The following is a 21,843-nucleotide window of genomic DNA, read 5'->3' as shown; positions in this document are numbered from 1 at the left end:
CCAGCATTAGGGTCTTTTCCAATGAGTCAGCTCTTTGCATCACATGGCCAAGCTATTAGAGCTTCAGCATCAGTCCTTCCAATGAAAATTCAGGTTTCCTTTAGGATTGACTGGTTAGTAGCTCTCAGAATCTCAAGCCCTTCCCCCAGATTTAAAATAAGAGGCTTGTGCCTCTCTTGGCAATTGTTGAATATTTGCACTCTCCTTTTCTGGCTACAAGTTTGAAACAAAAAAATAGGTGTCCTCAGTAACTATAAACCAGATCTGTTTCTATTGTGTATAGTTCTATTGCTTGAATGAAGAGGCAAACAGCAAACGTTTAAACTATTGACTAAAATGAGGTATCTTACTATTGATTCTTATTTATTTCCATTTATTTCCGTTTCCATAATCATGGATACACAATAGCTGTGCTGCTTTGCCTGGCAGCCAGAACTCTTTCTTGCACTTCTAATGATTCCATCAATTCCATGTAATCTTGATTACCAGTGGTAGTGAAACCTTTCATTTCTTTGCTAGAATGTAGCAGGAAAGGGAAGTTTTCACTATATTTGCTTGCTACCAACTTCTGTAGCATCTGGGGTAGAGAAGTTCATATAAGAAAATGTTAGGGTAGATCAGATGTCACAAGGTAGGACAAAGGTAAAAAGAAGGAAGGATAATTAAATTTGGCAGGGTTACATCATTGTCTTATGAGATAGACACAGCAGAGGTTAACTGCCTACAGTGGAAACTGAGGTTTGGAGAAGCTAAATGGCATACCAGTGTCACAACGGTTGTTCCTTTTCCAAATGGAGACTAGAATCCGTATCTTCTGAATCCTGGTCCAGCATTATCTTCTACACTATACTAGGTTTTAGTGAGCTGAAGCTACAAACGGAGGTGCTAGAATCTTTTTCAGCATAATGGAAATCTGGAAGACATCTAGGTATTTGGTGTGTGCTTCCTTCAACTCTAGATAACCATCAACATGAGATCAAGATATGTTTGTAGTAAACCTCAGTTGGTGCTGATTCTTATGAGCATATTATATACCTGGTTAGATGTCAGAATCAGCTGAAGAAGTTTTAAAAATATAGGTTCCCAGGTCCTATCTTTAATGATGATTTTGTAGGTTAAAGATGGAGCCTCATATTTTTATAAGCTCCCCAGGATTCCAGTCCTGAGATACAACTAGGATTAGGAACCACTGGCATAAACTACCTAAAAAAGTACACTAATTCTTGAAAGCTGTGAAGAGTAGCAGCCTAGTTTGGGGTGGCATGTGGACAGTAGAACGTGCCCCCTGCAGCAGGTCTCTGTGCCCCTGAAATGAAATTATATTGACTTGAACTTCAATTTGGTAACCCCAGTCTCCTATTCCATCCTGCAACAACATTTGTGTTCTCTGTACAGGATCCAGGGGCCTCTGAGGGCCACCCACACATACACACATTAAAAAGACGGAATTTTTGAAAAACAGGATGCTTCTAAAAGTTTCCCATCCCTTACAGTATTTAAACAGAAGCTGTCAATAGAGATACAGAGGGAAGAGGGACCAGGTGACTACTAAACTTTGGACTTTTAAGATGATGATTCTCTTTTCTTCCGAGAGAAAAAAATGTCAATGTGGAGATCCCTCTGCCCTTGGCCAAAGAGTTGAACTGGCTTCTCAAAATAATGAAGTTGGAAGTAGGATGTCTAAAACGGAACGTTCCAAACTGGAAGTGATGGCCAGACAGACCTATTGATGGAAACAATGTAGTGTTCTTCACTGACTTCTTCAGCTGAGATTCCTACTGTCAAGTCACTCTCAATTTCAAATATTTCATGAAAGGCTAGCAGCCTTTCGCCCCAGGATGCTGGAAAGCACACCTAACTTGAACCAAGAACCACTGCTGTATCCTCAGTACTGCTGCTGTTGTTACCAGTATCCCTCACCTCTTCTAGCAGAAGGCTCTCCTGGTGCCCATCATTCCCAGACACAGCACCAGAATTCTGGGCACTGTTGCCAGTCCTCTGCATCTAGTCCAGTTTATTCTCACATCTCTTGCCTTGTTTTGCTGGTTATCTCTCCACAGTGGAAGCCAGAGATACACATGTAAAGAGCAAGATTTTTGTCTTTATTCTTATCCTCACATGTCCACAGACCTCTGTTTATATGTGAAGAAACAACATTTGGGCGACAACTTGTTTCTCTGTAGAGGATTTTGTAATAGTGCTTCTTGGGAGAGGGCAGTTCCAGAAACTTCTGGGGCTCTACACCACCTCTACTACTGTTTCTTGCCCTGTGTCACCTCTGCATAAAAGGCAGCTATGTGCCCAGCTCTGTGAGCACAGAGGTCCGAGCCTTCCAAAGTCTTGAGAAAGCTGATTTCAGAAATCCCAAACTCAAGACACCAACTTGAAGCAAGACCTGGTTACCAGGACTCTGAAGAAGGCTGTGGATTCTATTGACTGAGAGCTTCACATCATACCGTGCTGGCAGGGGTCAAAGTCCACTACTGGCCCATAGGTCTAGGCAGTCCTGTTCACCACAGCTCTTATTTCACAGTCTTTTCCTTTGGTTTCTTCTGTTTCTTCTGTTCCTCATATTCACGTATTTTCTTTTGGAAATAATCTGTGGTGTTAGAGATATAGGTATTAGAGGCAGCTAATCTGGCCAGGCAGACTAAGATGAGCTCAAGAACAAGGGTCAGAGATACTCTCAATGTCTGCTGCCCATGCTCGCCCACTATACCCACATTCCCGCCAGGATCCCCATGCCATCCTAGGCCTTTGTAGATCTAGGTATTCGATTAGGCTTCTAAGGGGTCCTAAAACAGAATAATTAGTAGGAATTAGCTCTAGACTAAAACAGAAAGCAAAGATCCTCCTACTGGCTGATGAACAGAGCAACGTCTACAAAACGTCAGCCTCAGAGGCATTTTCTTAGGCTTCAGGACCTTTCTTTCCAACCCCATTTGATAAAATCACAGCTATTTCTGTGAACCTCTCTTAGAAGTGCCCTTCCCTCCCCTCCTAGGACCACACCTGATTTGCAGGCAGTGACCCTCTGGGCTTGGGTTGATAGGGAGCTTTCACTGAATACCTGCAGGAGGGTTCTTGCTCTTTTCGGCTTCCTGGATGAAAAGGGAGAAGAGCTGTGTCTTCACAAATTTCTTCACAAACCGGCGGTTGGCCTTTGAGGTCAGAGCCTTATAGAAGGCCCGTTCTTGGAAGCGGCCTTGCCCATTCGCCTCCCGCTTGATGTAGGAAGCATAGTGGCCCACAGTCTTGACAAAGAACTGCACAAAAGGCCTTGAAACATGCTCATTGATTTGTTCAGAAGCTGCAGGGGATATAAAGAGACCATCTCAGGGGTAGCAGAAGGATTAAAACTACCCACCCTTACCTCCAAGTGGCTTTCATTGCAGGCTGAAAACTCTTGGGCAAGGGGTGGGGTGAGGCAGGGTTCATAACTAATGGTTGATGAAAATGTAAGACTGGAGACGGGTTCACCATTGCTTAGGAAGAGTAAAATCTCATACTTGCCCTTTAGGATCAAGGCCTCTGGGACTAGCCCAGGACTGCGGAGTGAATTCCTTTTAGTTTTAGAAGGGAATTGTTGGGAATCATGCCCTTAAACTCTTTGGAGAAAGCCAGAATAAGAGGGACCTGGGACTTACTCTGTGACTCCTTGATGCCCTGACTAAGAGATTCTAAGATGTCATCCTGAAGCTTGGGTGGTAGGATGTCTTTTTCATCACCAACCTAGGGAGAGGACAGAGTCAGCTCAGAGGTCAAGCAGTCAGGGAGGAGGTGTGAAGTGTTGACAGAGAATGTGAGGCATGAATTCTACACCCCATTCCACCCCCAAATAATTGGCCACATACAAGAGAAACAACAGAAGCTTCAACTCTAAACACTAGGAAGTCTCTGTCCCTCTGGTACGCGGTCTATGTCCTTGCTCTAAAAGCACTAACGCTGACTGCCTTGTGAAGTCACACTCTCCTTGAGAGAGGTGAAGTCTTGTTAGCATACTTAAAGTTTGTTAAAGTAGTGGAACTTTGATGAGCCAAGAGCAAGTGAGTTGGTTGTGGGTCTGCAAGGGATCTGAACCCAGACACTTACTGACATTAAGAAGGTTCCTTCACAAAGATTCACCAACAGGACCTGAAATAAAAATGGGACAGCTTGGTTTCTTCCCCTTTCTCTGTTTCTGCCTGTTGCTGTACCTTTCAGCCCAAGTAACAACAAAATCAGCATCTTCAGTTCTCATTTCCTGTCTGCTACACTCCTTTCTCACCACCCACTCTTTCCTGAGAAAAGGGTATGAGGGTATAGGAAGCAGGAAATAGGGGAGAGAGCTAAGGAAGATGGGGTATACAATATGGGTAAATGAAGCCAGTCACTCTCTTAATAAAAAAGCATTGATCATAGTTATAACTTCTATGTATGAAGCATTAAATGGCATACACTGTGCTCTGCACATCTTATCTCATTTAATCTTCCCAATGCTCCTGTAGAGGCAGATACTGTGCCTGTTCAGGTGAGGAAATACCCAAAGAAGTTAAACTGCCTGAGGTGATACTGCTATCAAAGAGTAGCGCCAGTTTCCAAGCCTGTGTTGTGCTGTCTTTGGTAGCGCATCATTCTTCCTACAGTTCTTCAGTTCCCGTCCCTCTGGTGAGCTTTAGGACAGGGATGGGCATCTTTTGATTTTTTTTTTTTTTAATGCTTACAACAACTTTATGTACAATTGCCTAGAATTCCATTTTTAAAACTCCCACAGGGCTTCCCTGGTGGCTCAGTGGTAAAGAATCTGCCTGCCAGCACAGGAGACACGGGTCCGATCCCTGATTCAGGGAAGGTCCCACATGCCACAGAGCAATTGAGCCCATGTGCCACAACTACTGAACCCAGGTGTTGTAACTACTGAAGCCTGCATGCCCTAGAGCCTGTGCTCTGCAACAAGAGAAGCCGCCACCATGAGAAACCCATGCACCAGAACTATGGAGTAGCCCCCCACTCTCTGCAACCACAAGAGAAAAGCCCACACAGGAATGAAGACCCAGCACAGCCAAAAATATATAAGTAAAAATTATTAAAATTCCCACAAGAGCTTTGGACCTTCCAGCAGGGAAGAGCGAGAGGAGAAAATAAGCCTGGAGACAAAAGGAGGAGGGAAGGAGAGGCAGTAATCACATGTTGGTAGGGTGCAGGTAGGACAAGCACAGGGCTGGAACTTGGGGAACCTGAGTTCTAGTATCAGCTCCATCACTGCCTAAGGGGCCTTTAGTCTAGACTAGAGATGACCAATACGCATCCTGCCAGTTAGATTCCAACCTACAGACCTGTTTCTTTGAGACTCAGAGAATTTTCAAATCATTGAATTAGTTTCCAATATTTAAATTAAAACATTCCACACAGAATTTGGATCTAGGGCTTCTCTGGAAAAGTCAGGAGTTCTAACACTGATCCACATTCAGAGGGAACTGAGTTACAGCTGCCTCCTTTAGGCAAGGCAGGTGCTCAGCAGTTTATCATAATCCCCCAAAGCCTGTGTTGGCCATTTAAATGCCTGCTGGGTCCCTCTGGTGAGGGATCCCTCCATGCACCCTTCTCCCAAATAAAAAGAAGAGAGAAATAGGAATGTGTGCCAAAAGACAGAGCAGGCACTGTAATTATCCATCATCAGGGGAGAAAAGTTGAACTAGTTCAGGCGTGAAACCACTTGTATACATAGGCTGAGATGCCTTCATTTAGGGCAGGCTGTTCACTTTGTGGGCTGGGAGGTAAGAGCATGTGTAAAGAATTTCTTTCTAAAGTTGTTCCCAGAAATCTTTCCAGTACTTGAGTATATTACTGTCTGTCCAAGGAGCCCTTCCAAAGAGCTGACCTGGGAATCAAAGAATGCCCCATCTCTCTCCCTGACCCCTAGCCGTCTCCCATCCCTACCCCCTGCCCATTTCATCAGCTGGGGCTCTTGGACAGCACAAGCTGGAGTCTGACTAGCCTTGGGATGTCTTCCCGCCAGGCCACTGGGGGAGAAATCACAGCGTCCAAGAAGATGGCGCTGCAGCATCAGGAAGTTTCATAACTTCTGGGATTGGGACACTTATTGAGTCGTATTACTAAACATGGGGCTGACACTCTGTCCCAGTTAGTCACAAGGCAGAGGTTGGCTCAAAGGGCATGTGTGCTCAGCAGTTCTGAGGACGGCAGGGCGGGCTGGGGAGACAAGGAAGAGAAACAGCCTGCTTCTTCCCGGCAGCACTGCGGAAGAGGTGCTTTGCTTCTGTCTCTGCTAGATTCAGGCATTGCCTGTGCAGCCTCGATAAGTGGATTGAGCTCTCTGGACCTTGGTTATTTCTTATATAAATGGAGGAAGTCCTCCCACTAGGACTTGTCACATGCCTCCAGTAGCTTACTTCGAGGCTCTGCCTCTTCCCTTTCTGTCTACACAGAGGGAGTCGGTGGTTAGCCAGACCAACCTAAGTAGCTCTTTTGGCTTGAGATTATAGTAATGTTCTATCTCTTGAAAGTTTCTATTGACAACTCAAGCAAAGCAGAAGTTGTTTTTCCACCACTGGAGGTAGGTTTATGTAATTAACACCCATTCTCACCACCGAGCTCTTTGGTGTATCTGGGGTACTGCCAAGACTCAAGAGGCTGACAAAATCAAAGGGGATTTGGACCAATATTTTCATTAACCAACTGAGCTCTAAGCTAATTGGAAGGATGACCCCTACTACAAAAAAATCTGCATTTTCAAAACTCATTGTTTCCAGGAAGACTGTTAGTTCACTTCCAAGCAATGTGAATAAATTCCAGTGGGGTGTGTGTTGTACAGACCAGCTGTGCTTATCCATTCAGAAGAAAAATGAGACACCCAGGGCCTGCTCACTAGGACTAGCTAGCCTAGTACAGTTGGGCGAAGCCCAAATAAGCCATGTGCTGCCCCTTAAGTCCAAAGGGAAATCATTCAGAGAAGGGAGCAGGCACTTACTGAGTATCAGCTATATGTCAGGCACCAGGCTAGGTGCTTTATGCTGATTTTTTTCCCCTAGGATCTTTAGGGTCTAAGTGTTGCCATTCCATTTTTACAGATGAGGAAGCCGAGGCTTAAAGAGGTTAAGCAACTTGCCACAAAATCACACAGCTATTAGCAGCAGAGGTGGGATCTGGATCCAGGTCTGCCTGGCTCCAAATCAGGCCCCCTTCTTGCTGCATCGTACCTCTTCCATGGGGCTGTCCAAAACCTCCTGCCGGAAGCGCATTTGGACTCCAACCATGAAGGGAGTGGGGCAGCAGACAGTTCCCAGCAGGCTCTCGGGGACCACAGGTATGTAGGTGTGGGCCCAGCTGAAGGGGTAGAGCAGCGCGGCAGTAGCATGGATGCACTGAGACAGGGTGCTGGGGACAGGGCACAGAAAGTGAGAGTCAGAAGGGCCTGCCTAGGCCCCCACCCCCATGCCACCTCCCCACCGCCCGCCATTGACAGCAGTTGCTCATGCTGGCTGTGCCGGAACTATAGCAAGTCTGGGAGCCATGCCGGTCACAGAGCTTCTGGCTACCTGAAGCTGGGAGGGGAGGGGTAGAAACCAGAAGAGGCTGAGGCTCCTCTCGTCAAGTATGGGGCCTCTATGTGATTCTTTTCCACTGGGGGTGGGGTGGAGGGAGTGTCTTTAAAGAGAGGAGGAGGAAGAGGAAATGTCTCCCATCTATGAGGTAATTGATCATTGATGGAGTCCCTTCTTTATGCTCACTACTGTGCTAGGGATGTGGATACCAGGAAGCAAAAGACCAGCCCTGCTTTTAAGGCACACAGTGTAGTTAAGGAGACAAACATGTAGACACTGGAGTGCAGCAGAGAGGTCAAGTCTATTTCCTCCTTATCTCTCATCCCCAGGCTTCAACTCTCAGGGCTCCCTCTGACCACTCATGGTTATTTAAACTTATCAGGTTGGTGCCTGAGCTTGCTTGGGAAATTCCTGGATTCCAGGAACCTCTGATCAGCAATTCCCACCCGGAAAGTCCCCCCAAGAGGACTCCTCCACCCTTTCCAAGGAAGCATTCCCTGTGTAATTACTGCCTAAGTCACAACTCAGACCCAAGTCCCCTCATGCCCCCTCCCTTTAACCCCCTCAACACACACACCCTCCCTGTCTTCTCTATTCTCCACTAGCTTTAGTGGCTCTTCATTTCTCCAAACTGCCCCAAAGCCAAGGCCAACAAAAACACAGATGCGGAAACCTTGTTTCAATTCTTCGTATCAAGCTAGCACTTCCTGAGTTAGAAAGATGGAGTCTCTGAGAGTCTAGCCAAGGCTTAGGCTGACTGGAAGTCCCTTTCCTGGCTGAGTGGCAGAGATCTGAAATACTCAGTGTAGGAAGGAAGTGGGGAGTGGTGGGGTTTCCCTGAAGAAAGTTAACGCCTTAGAGGTGAGTCCTGCCAACCTTTGCCCGTGTCCAGGCCAGCTGACACCTGGAGTCCCCTTCACTTTCTAAACATTGATCCTAGGGGGCAAAAGCCAGAATTCCAGCTCTAGCCACAACAGAAACTTCTCAATTCCCTACAGCAGCAATCCCCAAACTTTTTGGTACCAGTAACCAGTTTTTTTCCCACAGACCAAGGGCTGGGGTTGCGGGGGAGGGGTGGGATGGTTTCAAGATGATTCAAGCACATTATATTTATCGTGCTAATGATAATCTGTATTTGCAGTAGGTCCCCAGCATTGGCATCACTGCCTCAGTTCCACCTCAGATCATCAGGCATTAAATTCTCATGAGGAGCATGCAACCTAGATCCCTCGCATGCACAGTTCACAGTAGGGTTTGTGCTCCTATGAGAATCTAATGCCACCGCTGCTCTGACAGGAGGCAGAGCTCAGGTGGTGATGGGGAGTGGCTGTAAATACAGATGAAGCTTTACTCCGCTGCTCACCTCCTGTTGCATGGTCCAGTTCCTACCAGGCCATGGACCGGTGCCTGGAGGTTGGGGATCCCTGCCCTACAGGGCCAAGAGAGGAAGAGCTATGTCTAAAGCAAGAGATTTGCACTGCTTCCCACAAAGATTAGCCCACAACTGGTGCCTTCTGGGGCTTCCCAGGTGGCGCTAGTGGTAAAGAACCCATCTGCCAATGAAGGAGACAAGAGATGTGGGTTCTATCCCTGGGTTGTGAAGATCCCCTTGGGGAGGGCCTGGCAACCCGCTCCAGTATTCTTGCCTGGAGAAGCCCATGGACAGACAAGCCTGGCAGGTTACAGCTCATAGGGTTGCAAAGAGTTGGACATGACTGAAGCAACTTTGTATTGCACACACGGTGCCTTTTTGGTTATCACTGATTTTTACAGAATTTTCAACCCACAGACCCCACTGCCTACCCAAACTTCCTTTCCTTTAAAACTCTTGACATTCACCTGACCATCTGGTCTAACATTTGGGTCCCTAAAGTCCTTTCCTTCTTCTTTCCTAAAAGATAAAACCAGGATTGTCAGCTCAACATAAGCAGTTTTCTCCATCCACAGACATAAATGAGCCAACCTTCTACTGTCTTAAAATTTTTCTCCTGTCTCCATCTGTCATGTATCTCCCCATGTCTTAACCAGACTTGAAGCCTCTAAGAGGCAGAGACCAAGATATGATAGTATTCTGCTTCAGCTATACACTATACAGGGATATACTCAACTATGAAATTATTATTAAGAAAAACAACTGGCATTTACCAGTGGGCCTGGCAGGGTGCTAGGTACCTAAAGTGCATTATTTCATTTAATCCTTACTACACTCTTATGAGGTAGACACAGTTGATCTGTCCAATTACAGATAAGGAGATCACGACTTCAAAAAGTTAAGAAACTAAGGACTTCCCTGGTGGTTCAGTGGTTAAGACTCTGCACTTCCAATGCAAAGGGTACAGGTTCGATCCCTGGTCGGGGAACTAAAGATCCCACACGCCCATCCATCCATAAAATAAAAAAATAAAAGTTAAGAAACTAACCTAAGGAACACCATGTTGCTAAAGGTAGAAGAAAAGACCTTGAATTGTTCTGCTGATTTCTACACTTGTGCTTCCTTTCAATCAGGAGTAAGTCTATATCCGCTTTAGGTCTAGGACCATCTTTTGTTTATCTGTATCTCCCTCATGCTTGGCATCTGGTTAACAGTTGACACACATTAAGTGTTTGTTGAATGAGTAAATAAATGGACAAATGAGGTGTGTTTGCCACTAGGATAATGGGTTTGACCTCCATACCATTGTACATACACCTTCCTGCCCTGTCCTCCCTTAGCCTTTCAGGAGCAGAATCCTCTGCATCCACCCTAACTGGTTTTCTCCTAGGCTGTCACAAGAATGCTTCATGCCCTTCTCAGAGCTAAATCACAAACCTCCTTCAGGCTTAGGCAGCAATCAAGTTTGGAGGCAGGAACAGGGAATTACAACAGCTATTACAGCAGCTATTTTCTAGGCTTTAGTGTAGATCAAGACAGTGTGGAGGAAAGGTGAGCACACAGGTCCTACAGCCTGAGTTCCTTGGAGGACCGTCCTGTCTGTCCCCTGGAACCCAGGGATGCCGGTCAGTTCAGGCGAGCTGCTCAGTGACTGCACCAACCTGAGACCTTCTGCCAAGAAGATGATTCTTCTTTCCAGCACTGCAGAGGCAAAGATCTGAAGAATCTGCTCAAAACTGAGGCAACGCATGAGAGAACGAAAATCCACATGCTCTAGGTGGGAATCCAGGGGCCGTGTCAGGGAAATGAACTGTCGGGAAACCAGAGAGAGAGGGTGTTACCACACTGAAAAATCACACAAGCCCCAGAAAGCTGGGTCTCTACCCACCTCTACCCTATCCTCCCCAAAAGAGTATATCTGATCCTACCTCCCTGCTACTAAAAATCCACCCATGGTTTCCCTCTGCTCGGAGGGTGATGTTGCTGTAAACCTCTGTGTGGCCCACAGTACCTGCCTCCCTCACCACCTCCACCACCTGGCTTCCCCACATCAGCTCCCTTCTGTTCCTTCAGCGTGCCTTCCTTCTTTTCTGCCCGAGGTACTTCCCTCCCCTAGGTTGCCTTTCATTAAAAAAAAAATATTTATTTTGTTTTATTTATTTATTTGGCTGCACTGAGTTTAAGTTGCAGCATGTGGAATCTAGTTCCCCGACCAGGGAATGAACCTGGGCCCCCTGTATCAGGAGCATGGAGTTTTAGCTACTGGATCACCAGGGAAGTTCCTCATTCTTTTTTTTTTTTTTTTTTTTAAATTAGTTAACTAGTTTTTCATTGAAATGTAGTTGACTTACAGTATTTTCTCTCTTCATTCTTATCCTCCTTTATATCTCAGAAGCCTTCCTTGGCCACCTAATGCAACACACGTTTCTTATCATTTTCTCATGTAGCATCCTGTTTTCTTTTCCTTCCATAAATATAATTTTCAATGATCTATTTATTTGTGTGTTTATTTAAGTCTGTCTTCCCCAGTAGACTTTTAGCTCCATGAGGTCAGGAACCACACTTGTTTTATTTACCATTTTGTAGCCAGAAAACAGCTGGCTCAAAACTCAACAGTTTTTGAAAAACTGAGATCATGGCATCTGGTCCCATCATTTTATGGCACATAGAGGGGGAAAAAATGGAAACAGTGACAGACTTTATTTTCTTGGGCTTCAAAATTACTGTGGATAGTGACTGCATCCATGAAATGAAAAGATGCTTACTCCTTGAAAGAAAGCTATGACAAACCTAGACAGTGTATTAAAAAGCAGAGATATCACTTTGCTGACAAAGGTCTGTATAGTCAAAGCTAGTAGTCATGTATGGATGTGAAAGTTGGACCATAAAGAAGGTTGAGCACCAAACAATTGATGCTTTTGAACTGTGGTGTTGGAGAAGACTCTTGAGAGCCCCTTGGACTGCAAGGAGATCAAACCAGTCAATCCTAAAGGAAATCAATCCTGAATATCCATTGGAAGGACTGATGCTGAAGCTGAAACTCCAATACTTTGGCCACCTGATGGGAAGAGCTAACTCACTGGAAAAGAACCCAATGCTGGGAAAGATTGAGAGCAGGAGGAGAAGTGGGTGACAGAGGATGAGATGGTTGGATGGCATCACCAACTCAATGGACGCGACTTTGAGCAAACTCAGGGAGATAGTGAAGGACAGGGAAGTCTGGCATGCTGCAATCCATGGGCTCACAAAGAGCTGGACACAACTTAGTGATTCAACAACAACAACAAGCCGGAAAATAGTACAACTTGGGGCCTAGCAAGCCTTCCACACTTTTTTTTTTTTTTTTGAGTAAGTGAAGATGCCTAACCCCTCCCGTTATTCTGATATGGGAAAGCCAAAGTTCAGAGGGACACACAGAATATCCGGAATACCAGGGGTCAAGACTGGGATTCTTAAAACAATGTTCTACTTGCTGCTTTGTCTGTTTAGTGTCTTAAAGAAATAGCATCCCCAGTATCAAGTGGGTGGGGACTCAGGGGTGGGGATGGGTGATAAGAAAAAGACAGGTGGAAGCCATAGGTAGGGATAAAGGACAGACACAGGGAGATAAGGGAGGTAATGGTGAAGAGCGGCAGTTTGGGAACTGGAGGCAAAGGCCATTCTAGTACTGGGAGCCTCCACTTACCATAGTTTATTATAAAAAAAAAAAAAAGATCTTGGTTACTTGAACAGTAACTAGGTCTTTGTGAGTATCAGGTTGAGGAAATCAGAGAACTGGGGTTTAAGTTCTGCCAATAATTTTAGCCAAGTGCCAGTCCCTGCCTAGCTCAGTTTCTTAGAATGTTAACCTGGTAAATGGGCACACTGTGATGGGAGGTGCTGCTGGAACCTGCCCCCTCCACCCAGAGAGGGTCTCCCCCATTTTGCTCACCCACCTCAGTGCCTGAGTCAGGAATGAAGCTCTTGAGGGTGACAGTCTTCCCAGGAGCGGGGAAAGCTGCCTCTCGGAGGCCCTGCATGAATGGGTAGATGATGGCCATGGAGATTTGATGCCTCTTTTCCACTTCATCCAGGATCTGTATGGAAAAGAACCACAGGAGACATAACTCGAGGGATGCTCCTGGGCTGCCAGCCAAGATCGCATGTGTAAGGTTGCTCCGGCCAATCCTTAACTGGGTTCTTTCCTCTTGGCAGAAACCAGTCTGCTGTTTATCTCCTGCTCAAGACCTGATGTTTTTCCTAGCCTTCTTCTTTTCATCCTCTCTCTGCCACTTCATATTCCTCCCTTCTCCTAACGTCAACCTGAACTGCCTTCTCCAGGAAGTCATCCTAGAGTAAACTCCTCATTCATGATGGTACCATGTTCATTTGTGCTAGCTGAGGCCTAGAAGCTGGGCCTTTTGGGTGCCACTCTGACCTCCAACTTCTACTGGAGACACCCCAGGGCCAGGGACGGCCTCCATCTGCAGAACCCTACACAGATGAACCATCCGCCCAAGCAAAGGCTGATGGAGTTTATTGCCTTCATCCCCCAAGGAGTCTGTCTGGGGCAGAGCCCTTTCTTGGCTACTAAGACATGCCCCATGGGCTTCCCTGGTCGCTCAATTGTAAAGAATCCACCTGCCAATGCAGAAGATTCGAGTTCGATCTCTGGGTTGGGAAGATCCCCTGAAGAAGGAATGACAACCCACTCGGTATTCTTGCCTAGAAAATCCCATGGATAGAGGAGGGCTACAGTCCACAGGGTTACAAGAAAGTCGGACACAACTTAGCGACTAAAACAACAACAAAGAAGAAGAAAAAGACATGCCCCACCCATCCTGAAGGACTCCTTTCTAACCCCGGCTCAGGTGTCCTGGCACAAGAAGACCTCAACTTCCCCTCTATCCTGGAAGGAATCAGAGGGAGTCCCTCAAGCCCCGTTGTATAATTGTCTTTATATTTGTTTAGCATTCTGTCTTCTCCATATATCATGCCATCTGCACCTCACATCAACCCATGAGACAGGAAGATGAGGCATCATTACCTGCATTTGACAGATGAGGAAGCTGAAACTCCCAATTTCTAACCTGTAGCTCTTCTCATGTCCTACTTCAGCTGCTTTCTTACCTTGCCTAGACTCAGGGGCAGTGAACTCTCTGCAGGGGAGACAGTCTACTAGGTTCAGTTCCTACTTTTCTCTAAAGCCAGGTGAAGCCCACGCCCCTCTCTGCCTGAGTGTCTCCAGAGTGCCTCGCCTGACCCCGAATGTCGGGGAGGAGCGCCAGGAGTCCAGGCAGGGCAGGCAGCCAGGCCAGAGCTGGAGGCCAAACAGGCCTGACAGGACTGGAGGAATCCTGTTCCACCCCTACCTTGGAGAACAAGCCGAAGCAGCCGATGCAGCTGATGATGCAGTACACCCTGGGGAGGCGAGGACCATGGCCGTCAGGCTGGGGAGGGACAGACAGGCTCCTTCAGTGTCGCAGCCTCTCCAAGGCCTCTGCCCAACTGGGGTTGGTGGGGCACAGGGCTGGGGGCTGGGCTGGGGGAATCCCACTCCTGGGACAGGCAGCTGGGAAGGCCAGAGCAGTCACAGAAACCAAAAGACCATGGCCTTGAGGGGGCTGGTTGGCTTACGGGCAAGCACTGCCTCTGTTAGCACCAACACCCTCAAGGGGTTGACAAGGAGGGAGCAAGTGTGTTGTAGAGACATGAAACAGCTAGGGACAGTGTGCTATAAAAGTGACTTGGGAAGACCCAAGGATTGAACCTCATGGTCCCAATCCCAAGCTAGGCTCTGGGAGGGCCCAGGGGCCAAGGCAACAAGGCCTAGATAGAGATGGTGGAGAGCAGATTAGAATGAAGCATCCCACAGAAGGGAATGGTTGAAAGCTGGGCAGAGTAAAGACCCAACCCCAGCAGCAAAGGTGCCCTGTAGGTGAGGAGGGGTGTGTGTCTCCATTCTTGTGAGGTTGCACAGGGCACTAATATGGCAGCAGGTGCTGGGCTGTGCTCTCTCTTTACAACCACCTCTGCCAAGGAGCCTTGGCTTTTGCTACTGAGGCTGGAGCAACCCCAGCTGTGGGGGAGAATAGGATGCAGAGAGGAGGGGGCAGTTCTGAGCTGCACAGACCAAGAGACGCCTGCAATATCCAATCTTCCTGCTCCCGTCCACATTGGTCAGAACGAACGAGAAGGTCTCCCTGAGGAAGAGCAAACAAGGACCCGGTTTGTACTAGGTTCTAAAGCAGAAAGGCAGTCGGCATCAGGGGGGCTGAGCGGGGACAGGAGGGCCAAGGGAGCTGCTGATGGATCCCGAGAGTAATCATAACACCAGTCAGTTTATGTAAAGTGCTTACTGGTGTCAAGCTCTAAATGCATCATCTCATTTAATTCTCAAAACAACTCTTTGAGGAAGGTTCAATTACTAAGCCTCCTTCAAAGATGAAGAAACTGAAACTCTAAGGGAGTATTTCTTATCCAAGGTCACTCAACTCAAGGTGGTAAAGCCAAAATTTTAGCTCAGGCAGTCACATTCCAGGACTCACGGCATAAAGGGCTTTGCCATGTAAGGATCTCATTAGTGGCCAAAGGACTTCTTTAGTGTCTGTCTTCTGCCAGAGGCAGTCAAAGCACAGTGACAATGTTTCTAGGACAGGAAGGAGAACCTCACCCTCTCTGGACAGAAGGGACTGGTTAATCTGTTTAGTTAACATCTCTTGCCTCGAGAGACCCCAGGCAAGATATTCAAAAACAAATCAACTCCAGTCCCTCCCCAACAGGAAGGAAGCTGGTGAGAAATCCAGATGAAGGGGGCACAGGAATTTTGTGGTTCACACCGTTCCCTTCTCCAGTCTCAGCCCCCTGTCCCAGAGCCAAGCCATTACCTGGGACACTCAGTGAGTGGGGCCCGCTCGTTCCCATCTGGGAAGCAAAACAAGGGGATGGCTCCGAGCAGCCGGTCCTCCTCCTCTTGTTGACCCCGAAGCAAGTTCTCTCGCTACAAAGAATAGGAAAAGAGACAGGTGGGTGTGGAGGTAGGAGCAGGTGGAGAGGGCTTAGGGTCTGGCGAGCTTCTTTGGAGGCTCCTAAGCAGTCTGAGAAGCTTTTCCACTGGTGTGGGACTTAAAGCTTGCCTCTGTGCCCATCACTGCACACAGACTGCATTCTGGGTCAGGCTGGAACAATCCCACAGCTGAAACAGCCACTCCTAGGCCAAGTACATGAACCTGTGTTGGACTTCAGTATCCTTAATGGTGTTCATGGTCAGGAAGGGGGGCAGGACCACGCTGAATACAGAAAGGCGCAGAGACCACCCAGCTTCCTGGAAGGACCACATCAGAGAGATACCACATCTGAGAAGAGAAGCGGCCAGCTCAGTCGCCTCACCACCAGCTCAGTTGCCTCACCGTCAGAGTTAATGAGAAGGGTGCCCTGACCCCACCCCTTCACCCGCCGCAGGACCAGACAAGAAGGAGCCTGATGCTTGGGCTGGGGCCTGCCTGCCCTTCCCTTCCCCTCCCACTCACCCCAGGGAGGGGATTCCTGCAAGGACCTCTGGCAGAAGGTAAGCTTCTCAACAGGGTGGCTGAGGATGGAATTGGGAAGTACTAGAAGGTCCCCCCCAAAGGCAGAAGAGCTAACCTAGTTTCTTGGCTAGGGAACCTAGGTCTGTTCCCCACAAAGAGGCCAGACCTAGATTCTGTGGATGATAATGGAAAACAGGGCTGGGTCTGAAGGAAATGGGAGCAGTGAGTTCAGGGCAGCTCCAGCGAAGCCCGGGCAGGGTGGGTAGGGGAAGGAGAGGGCACACCCCTCCCCATTGCCCCTCAAACATCTGAACCCTTGGCCCCCATTGCCCCTTCCTTCAGTCCTTACCTTGGGAAACTGGTAGATGATCCTGGGCTCATAATCTTCCCCTGAGTGCTTTCTTTTGAGAGAAACCACGAGGAGGTATTCAAAGAAGTGCTGCCCTCCAGCAAAGTTGGGTAGACAGTGCTCCAGGGCTCTTTCTGGTTCCTTCACTACTTCTCCCAGATTCTCCTGGGGAGGTCCTGAAATCAAGACAGCAGGGCCCATGGGTATCTCACTGATCTGGGGTCCTAGTGGAGGCTGTGGGGTTCTGGCAACTTCCGCACCTCCAGGCGGCCATGCCCACGCCGAGGTCCCCGGAGCCGGCCCAGCGCCTCACATCCCAGCATGGGCTCAGAGCCAAATGGGCAGTTTCTGTGCCTGCCTGCAACATGTGGAATCACCAGGAGTCAAAAGAAGGAAAGAAACCACTGATTCAGAAGCCAAGGAAATGTACCGGGGAGGCTACCTGGGAGGCCTGCAGCCCCAGGGTAGTAGAGATTCTGCCTACCTGAAGCAATACACACCCCAAGTCAACCTGGACTCAGGCAATCAGAACAGGCCAAGGGCCACGTGGCTGTGACCACACCAACCCCCACAGAGGGCATGACCGGCTCTAAAAACCAACAGGGGAAACCTCCCGGCTCGGTCACATGGGAGAACCGAGTGGAGGATGAGATATAAAAGGAAGAAGAAAAAGAAGTATTTCAAGGGGAAGAAATAACCCCAACGAAGAGGGCCATCCTGGAAAAAAAGGAAGTAGGTAATCTAGTCCAGACCTGCTCGGTGTAGAGGCAGTCGTTTGCGGAAGCGACTGAGGATCCCGCCTCCTGCTTGTCTTTCCATCTTCTTGGGCCTGTCAGGCATGAAGTGCCCGCTTTCCTCCAATACAGACAGGCTAGAGAAAGCCTGAGAAACCCCCTGCCGTTTCAGTCTCCAGCAACGACTCTATGCAGCCAAGCCACGCGCTGTCTTCCAAATAGGGGAGCGCTGTTTCCATCCTGTGCACCCAACGGTTGAGCAAGAAGACTGCGGCGGGACCCAGGAAGGCAGCAAAACGCCTGCACCGACAGAGGCAGCATCCTGGCACTGCAGCTCAGACCTCAGCTCCTCCCAAGAGCCCCAGGGTGTGGTGAGAGAAAAGGTCATAGGCAAACACCCCCAGAGCCCAGCTGCTTCTGGGCTAAGGGCTTTTAATTCCGGGCTGAAGGTTGTGCAATGTATTTATGTACAACCTCTGGACAAGGAAGAATGCCTGATAACATCAGACTGTGAGCACCGGACCTCACCAGCCCCAGGACCAGGATCATAAATCTCCACAACTGATCATTCACTTCTTAACCTCTGCACTGCCCCCTGCTGCACTCTGGGATGTCTAGGACTTCAAGACTGCAAGCAAGAGCATGGACCAAAGACTCCTCGCAGCAAGGTTGCCACGGCCTCCCCTGATTAACATCAATAGACTTGACCTCATCCATTATCTAGGTGGAGAAATTGTTCAAGCAAGAGCAATTCCTAGATATTAGCACAAACCTAAGAGTCTCCTCTCCTGGTGGGGAGATAGAGAACAAAGTCCATCTCTGGGCTGGAGAATTCCTGATATCTCAACAGGATCTTCCATGGTGCATCTCTTACCCTCTACGTCCTAAGGCAGACTTGTCTCACTGGAAGCTGTGCCAGGGATCCAGCAGAGAACCCCTCCCCCAGATAGAAAGCACTGACTTAGGACATTCTCCCTGGCCTACAGTCTCCCTGAACAGTCCCCTGGAGGGGACTGGTTGCATCAGCAGCCTAAGGGGCATTCAGTGGAATAGAAAGTGTCTACCCCACCCCTACTCCTGCTCAGTCTTTTTTCCCAGATGGTCCAGGTCAACAGTTCTACACAAGCTAAAAGCGGAACAGCTGGCCCCTGGAGCTCCTGTGAGCTGTGTCTGGAGGTTGGGGAAGAGAGACAGAATAGCAATCCATCACCTGGGATTCTCACATAAACCCTTGAGTGTGTAAGTGTACATGGTAAGAGAGAAGGACTTTTGCCAAGATGCTGTACCTAAGAGGAGCCTGGCAGCAAAAGGGTTTGATGCCAGTGTCTGCCACTCCTGCAAAGAATCAATAGCCTTCTGGGAGAAAAGTGAGGTGCTGAAATAAGGGAGACAGCTGCTTGCTCTTAATAGCTTCAGACCTGACTTCTGTGGACTAGTAAAATCCGGTGTTCAGTGGCCCAGCCACGACTCCAGGGGAGAACGACAGTCACAGTAAATAAGAATGTTACAGTCTCTGCAATGGTGAGAACAGTGACCCAGAACACTCAGATCTGTCACCACACATTACTTGCAGTCTGTACAGACAGGCTGCACAATACTCACCACCAATCTGAGGAACAGGCATCTCCTGATCAGAGGGGGAAACTGAGGCACAGGGTAATTCAGGGACTACTTGGGGAATACAACAGAATCTCTTGGGGGTGGGACTTATGAGAGTTTCATGTTCATACTCCTACCTTCTGGATGCAGTACACACCAAACATCTCACAGATGTGGGATGCCTCTTGTTTGCAAAAGACCTTGGGAAGCAAAATCTTTTCACTGATCATTCTGGAACCTAAGGAAATTATTTCTTTCCCTAAATCGTTTGGGTTGCATATTCAGCCCATTTCTTCCTGCTTTATCGGAAAAGCCAAGAGAACAGCAAAACTCACAAACTCAAACAGAAGGACTCTTGGGCTGCAGACCAAGAAATCCAGCAAAAAAAAAAGAAAAAAAGATTGCTTCCTTCTCCCTTTCAAAGGGAGTTAACAACAGAAGAGACAAGGTCCATCAAACACAGGTTTATAATGGGTCATCTCATTTAAGGGCTTCTCACTAAACAACAAAATCTCGTTTAATCCCCAGAGCCCTGGAAAGGAATTATTATCCTGAATTTTAAGTACAGGAGGGAACCACCCTTTCTAGAGAAGTCAGAAGTCTGGTTACACTTGTTCCTCCACCAGGAAGCCCCTCCCACAGCCCTCTGAGGAAAAGTCCCAGAACCAGCTGGAATATAGGTGAGGAGACTTTCTGGGACTTTGGTCTTGAAAGCTTCCTCTTCTAGCTCAGCTGCTCTCAATCCAGGAGCACTGCCACTCCTCCCTGGAGGATGATTTATACTTGCTCCTGTGTGCGCGCACACATGCACACACAGACACACACACACAGACACAGACACACATAGGCACATCCTCCTAACCACACAGTTGCCTTGGAACCAAAAGGGCAAAAGAGGGAGGGGAAACTCCAGGGAAGGTGGAGAATAGTACAGAAGATGAAAAGAGCACACTCTTCTGCAGGCTGCATGCCAGACCTCAGGACAGGTAATACTGGCTGTGCATCTTACAGTTCCTCACTGTCCAGGAAGCTCCTCCAGTCACAATTATCAGCCTTGTTCTGGTAACAACTGGAATGTTTCCTCTGGGTTGCAGAAGCAGCCATTCACACAGGTCTCTCTCAACCCTTCCATTCACACAGGCTTCTGAGGATTGAGAGAAACCAAGGAGACACCAAGACAGTGTTCTGCAGAGAAGAGAGGCCACCAGCCCCACCCTGCCTCTGCACCTGCCACCACTCACACCCAGGGCTCTGTCCCCACCTATAGTCTCTGACCTCTCTGCCTCAGCACAGGTAGAATGACCAGATAGATAATGAAAACCTGTGTTCAGTGAGAACAGCCAGGGCTGGGGGTGGGGGGCAGGGGTAATGGCAGAAGGAGCACTGATTTCCCCCTCCAGGGCTTGGAATAGAAGGAGGTCTCACTCACTGTTTTCACTGCAAATGTTAGAAGGGGTGGGCTGTCTGGGAATGACCCCTACTTTTCCATTGGTTCCCTGCTTCTCAAAAGGTGGGACCTCTGGACAGAGTAAAATTGTGGCTGCTGAGCCATAGGACTGGCTAGTGGTAGCAGCAAAAAAAAGTTTGCTGAATAAAAAAAAAAAAAAAAGAAAGAAAATGATTTCTGAATTCTCTTCCTTCCAAAACCCAGTCCTCCAGCTGAGTAGAAAGGAAACGAATATTGACTTCTAATTTAATTCCTACAACCCTGGACGGGAGGAATCCTTTTCGCTTCTCTAAATGAGGGATCGGGGATAAGGGAGGTTTGACTTGTCAGGTTCCCAGGCTCTATGGAAGCATCTGAGCAGGCTCTACCCCGGCTCTGCTAGAGGTCACATTCTCCAGGTCTCCTCTTCGCCCTTGGGTGCGGGTTGGGGGGCGGGGCGGGGGTGACGTAGCCGGGAAGAGAGGTTTTGTAGCCGGCGGCTCTGCACCGGGCAGAATCGAGGGCTCCCACGAGGGGAGTCCAGGGTTGGGGAGGGGCGGGGCAGGGCGGTGGGCGGCCCGGGGCAGAGGCAGGGTCTCCCGTGAGGGCGCCGCGGCCCCGGCGCTGCAGGCACCCTGCGGTTGCCCCACCAGCTTCCTGGCTGGAAGGACACGTGGCCCCGGGGCCCCACAGCGGTTTCCTTTGGCTGACAGCCTCCGCTTCACCCTCGCTGGCGTGGCTTCTCCTCTGACCTCCTACCCCTTCCTTCCCCATCCGCCCGTTTCCACCTCTACCTGCGCCCTTTCTCTCTAGCTCGCCTGACCCCTGTCCAAGCCCCCGAAATGCCCCCCAGACTGCTCCCCTATCGATCGCGACCCTCTGCAACCCCTGCCCTGGCCCCCCGCCCCCGTCGCCTCCCGTCCTGGTCCGCGGTCCCCCGGCCGTCCCCGCGCCCTCGCCCGGACGCGCCCCGGCCCGGCACTAACCCCAGCGGCCGCGCTTCAGCCTCAGGCTGGCTCGGAGGCGGCGGCCGAGCCCATCCATGGCCCCTCGGGTGCCGGGCGCCCGCTCCCAGGTCCGTGGCGGCCCCGCCCCCCAACGCGCGACCTCCGCCGGCGCGACACTTTCACTTTCCCGCGGGGGGGGAGGCCGAGGGAACCCGCCCGGGGCGGGGCGGCGCACCTTCCGGACTCCGGCCCAACCCCCGGCGCACCTGGGCGGGACCGCTCTTCCCTGGGCCCCAGGCGGGGCGGCGTGCGGTGACAGAGGGTACCCGACGCGCGTCCCGGAGGGGCGGCACCACCTCGCTCC

General features: G+C 49.2%; 1 protein-coding gene and 1 non-coding gene across 4 annotated transcripts; one reads left to right on the top strand and one right to left on the bottom strand.

The window, feature by feature from the left end:
• Positions 1–318: 318 nt before the first annotated feature.
• Positions 319–21,681, bottom strand: DENND2D (DENN domain containing 2D). Of its 3 annotated transcripts, none has more exons than XM_019956862.2 (12): positions 21,519–21,681; positions 16,774–16,949; positions 15,783–15,895; positions 15,029–15,098; positions 14,268–14,345; positions 12,852–12,992; positions 10,578–10,726; positions 7,200–7,377; positions 4,093–4,134; positions 3,648–3,732; positions 3,071–3,310; positions 319–2,599 (listed from the first exon to the last, which is right to left on the bottom strand). In XM_019956862.2, exons 1-12 carry the CDS (start codon positions 21,574–21,576, stop codon positions 2,523–2,525), a joined length of 1,407 nt encoding a protein of 468 aa, XP_019812421.2. In that variant the 5' UTR covers positions 21,577–21,681; the 3' UTR covers positions 319–2,522. The 3 variants fall into 3 exon arrangements, with proteins under 3 accessions (XP_019812421.2, XP_019812420.1, XP_019812422.1); XM_019956861.2 differs by lacking the exon at positions 21,519–21,681 and adding an exon at positions 17,526–17,807; XM_019956863.2 differs by lacking the exons at positions 14,268–14,345; positions 21,519–21,681 and adding an exon at positions 17,526–17,807.
• On the top strand, positions 9,832–9,904 carry TRNAG-UCC (transfer RNA glycine (anticodon UCC)). The gene has a single exon. It is a non-coding gene; the product is annotated as a tRNA-Gly (tRNA).
• Positions 21,682–21,843: the final 162 nt, after the last annotated feature.

Source organism: Bos indicus, chromosome 3 (genome assembly GCF_029378745.1).
Source record: "Bos indicus isolate NIAB-ARS_2022 breed Sahiwal x Tharparkar chromosome 3, NIAB-ARS_B.indTharparkar_mat_pri_1.0, whole genome shotgun sequence".
Taxonomy (NCBI): Eukaryota; Metazoa; Chordata; class Mammalia; order Artiodactyla; family Bovidae; genus Bos; species Bos indicus.
Note: the sequence above shows the minus strand (reverse complement) of the source record. Positions and strands in the feature narration are given on the sequence as shown.

Coding starts and splice junctions, on each gene's coding strand:
- DENND2D (XM_019956861.2), bottom strand. CDS start 17,613: ATGCCTGACAGGCCCAAGAAGATGGAAAGACAAGCAGGAGGCGGGATC. Junction 7,378..10,577: donor TTCTTGGCAGAAGGTCTCAG/GTTGGTGCAGTC, acceptor CCCTGTCCCCAG/CACCCTGTCTCAGTGCATCC. Junction 3,733..4,092: donor AAGGAACCTTCTTAATGTCA/GTAAGTGTCTGG, acceptor TCCTCTCCCTAG/GTTGGTGATGAAAAAGACAT.